Source organism: Trypanosoma conorhini (genome assembly GCF_003719485.1).
Source record: "Trypanosoma conorhini strain 025E chromosome Unknown Tco_14.4_contig_00922, whole genome shotgun sequence".
Classification (NCBI taxonomy): Eukaryota; Euglenozoa; class Kinetoplastea; order Trypanosomatida; family Trypanosomatidae; genus Trypanosoma; species Trypanosoma conorhini.
The window spans coordinates 1,438-3,769 of record NW_021704948.1 but is presented as its reverse complement, the minus strand read 5'-3'; the positions used below and the strand labels follow the sequence as shown (position 1 = coordinate 3,769).

The 2,332-nt window shown below is 50.1% G+C and overlaps 1 protein-coding gene across 1 annotated transcript; it reads left to right on the top strand.

The window, feature by feature from the left end:
* Positions 1-317: 317 nt before the first annotated feature.
* Tco025E_08944 (hexose transporter) lies at positions 318-2,042 on the top strand (the record flags this gene model as incomplete). Its single annotated transcript, XM_029375775.1, has 1 exon — positions 318-2,042. One exon carries the CDS (start codon positions 318-320, stop codon positions 2,040-2,042), a length of 1,725 nt encoding a protein of 574 aa, XP_029224319.1.
* Between the last annotated feature and the right edge of the window lie 290 nt (positions 2,043-2,332).

Below are 2,332 nucleotides of genomic sequence, written 5' to 3'. Positions count from 1 at the left end.
AACTGGTGGACACTGTGAGCGTTTTCACATCACAGCTTGTTGTCGTTGTAATGCAGTTGAGAAAAAAAAACTTCTTTTTGTTTGGTTTTGTTTCCTTTTTTATGACCTTTCGGTGTGTTGGTTCAGCTAAAGCCGCTTTCTTCCTTTTGACGTTCTGAGAATGGAAGTTGTCGTGATTACGTCCGTTGTGACCAGCGCTGTCGCCACTGCCATGTCTCTCTTATTGATCTTTTGGAAGAATACGTGTGTGTTTGTGTGTTTCCAACAACGGCGTTGACGGCCAGAAGGAAGTCAGTAAGGTGAAATTCCGGCACAGAATGACTGAGCAGAACCCTCAAGCTGTGGATAACGTGCAGATGGAAAAGCAGCAGGGGGATGACGGGCAGCTTCCAGCGGGCGCGGCAGTTTCGCCGCACGAGAATCCCGCTGAGCACACGGAGGTGGAAAAGGTACCCGGATTCCTTTCACTTCAGAACATGAAGGTTTTTCAAATTTGCCTTATTGGAGGTATGCTGAATGGTTACACCATAGGTCTTGTCCCCATCTACGCCTTTCTCTACCTGACCTCAACAGACTGTTCCCTGTACAAGAGCGAGGATGCCTGCATCACTGTTTTGAACGCCGAGTGTCAGTGGGATGTGAAGGCGAGCCAGTGTGGGTGGAGATATTTTACTTGCGGTAAGGCCTACCCGACAGACCCGTTAAATCCCGCAGTCGCAGAAGCTGCTTGTAAGGCCGATTCACGGTGCAGCTGGGTTTACGCTGATAAGGAATGCAACAACCTCAGAGGGTATACCCCTACAGAGAATGGCATCTTTGCCTCAGCGATGATCCTGGGCGCAATGTTGGGCTCCATGTACTGTGGAAAGTTTGTTGTTGTGGCTGGTCACAACATGACTTTTACTGTGGGCGGCTTAATCGCCGTGGTTTCGTCGGTTATGTACCATGTATCCGTGCATTGTAATGAGTTCTGGGTGCTGTGTGTCGGACGCTTGCTGATTGGACTTACTATTAGCACCGTTTACGTGGCTGGCGTGATGTACCTGGACCAGAATGCAATTCGCAAACACTATCACAAGCTTGGGGTTTCCCTGGGTTTGTTTACCACGTTCGGTATCCTACTTGCTGCGGTGATGGGACTGGCAGTGGGCCGCAGCATAGATTACAAAAAAGATGCGAATCTTGGCGGACGCATGCATGCGATTTGTGCGGTTTCCACGCTTCTTTCAACGTGCATGACGGTCTCTGGCATTTTTCTTCCGGTAAGCAAGGTGCAGTTCAAAGAGTTTATTAAGATTAAGGCGAAAATCCTGAATGCGGACGAGTACAGTTTGCTCCAGATGTCAGGCAGGTTGGCACTCGGTCTGGTGATTGCAGGGTCGGCACAGCTGACTGGCATCAACGCTGTCATGAACTACGCACCAACTATCATGAGTCGCTTCGGTGTGGAGTCGCTGCTCGGTAACTTTTTGGTGATGCTGTGGAACTTTTTGAGCTCCTTCGCCCCCATCTTGCTCTCAAATTGGTTTACAGTGCGACAAATGTTTCTCTTCGGCTCCTTCGCCTCATCCATCTCGTGCTTGTTGTTGTGCGGCGTTCCCGTGTACCCCGGCGTTGCGGCCTCCACTGTGAGGAATGGTGTTGCCATCACCGGAATTGTCATTTTTGTTCTCTCGTTTGAAATTGGCCTTGCTGGGTGTTTTGGCGTGCTAACACAGGACATATTCCCGCCTTCGTTCCGCCCCAAAGGTGCCTCCTTCGTCATGCTGGTGCAGTTTCTGTTCAACCTCATTATAAACCTCTGTTTCCCTATTGCGGTGGAAAGGGTTTCGGGGGGCCCTTCCGCCAACCAGGACAAGGGACAAGCAGTTGCCTTCATCTTCTTCGGCTGCGTCGGCCTCCTCTGCTCCATCATCGAGCTCTTCTTCCTTCACCGATGGGAGGACATCCACCCCGAAGGCAGCAGGGCGAAAAAGGCAAACCCGGAAATGCAGCAGACACTCGAGTCGGCGCCAGAACCGCAAAACAACGTCACTGCATAACCGTTCGTCTTTTCCGTAGAGCGGACAAGATTTAGGGTGGACCGCGGGAATTACCTTCCAGAGCAATCGGAGCCACAACGGCAGCACAACTAAAAAAAAGGAAAACGATGTATAGGCGACTTCTTCAATTATGTGCATTTCCTTCCAAACACAAATATCCTTTTTGCTTTCGTTTTATGGTTTCCTTCCCCTCTTCATTGGTTGTTCCCGACAGGCTGATTTAACAGTGAGAGATCAAACACGTGAGCCGTCATTGTATTTTTTGGGTGTTGTGCTCTTTCCTCTCTCCT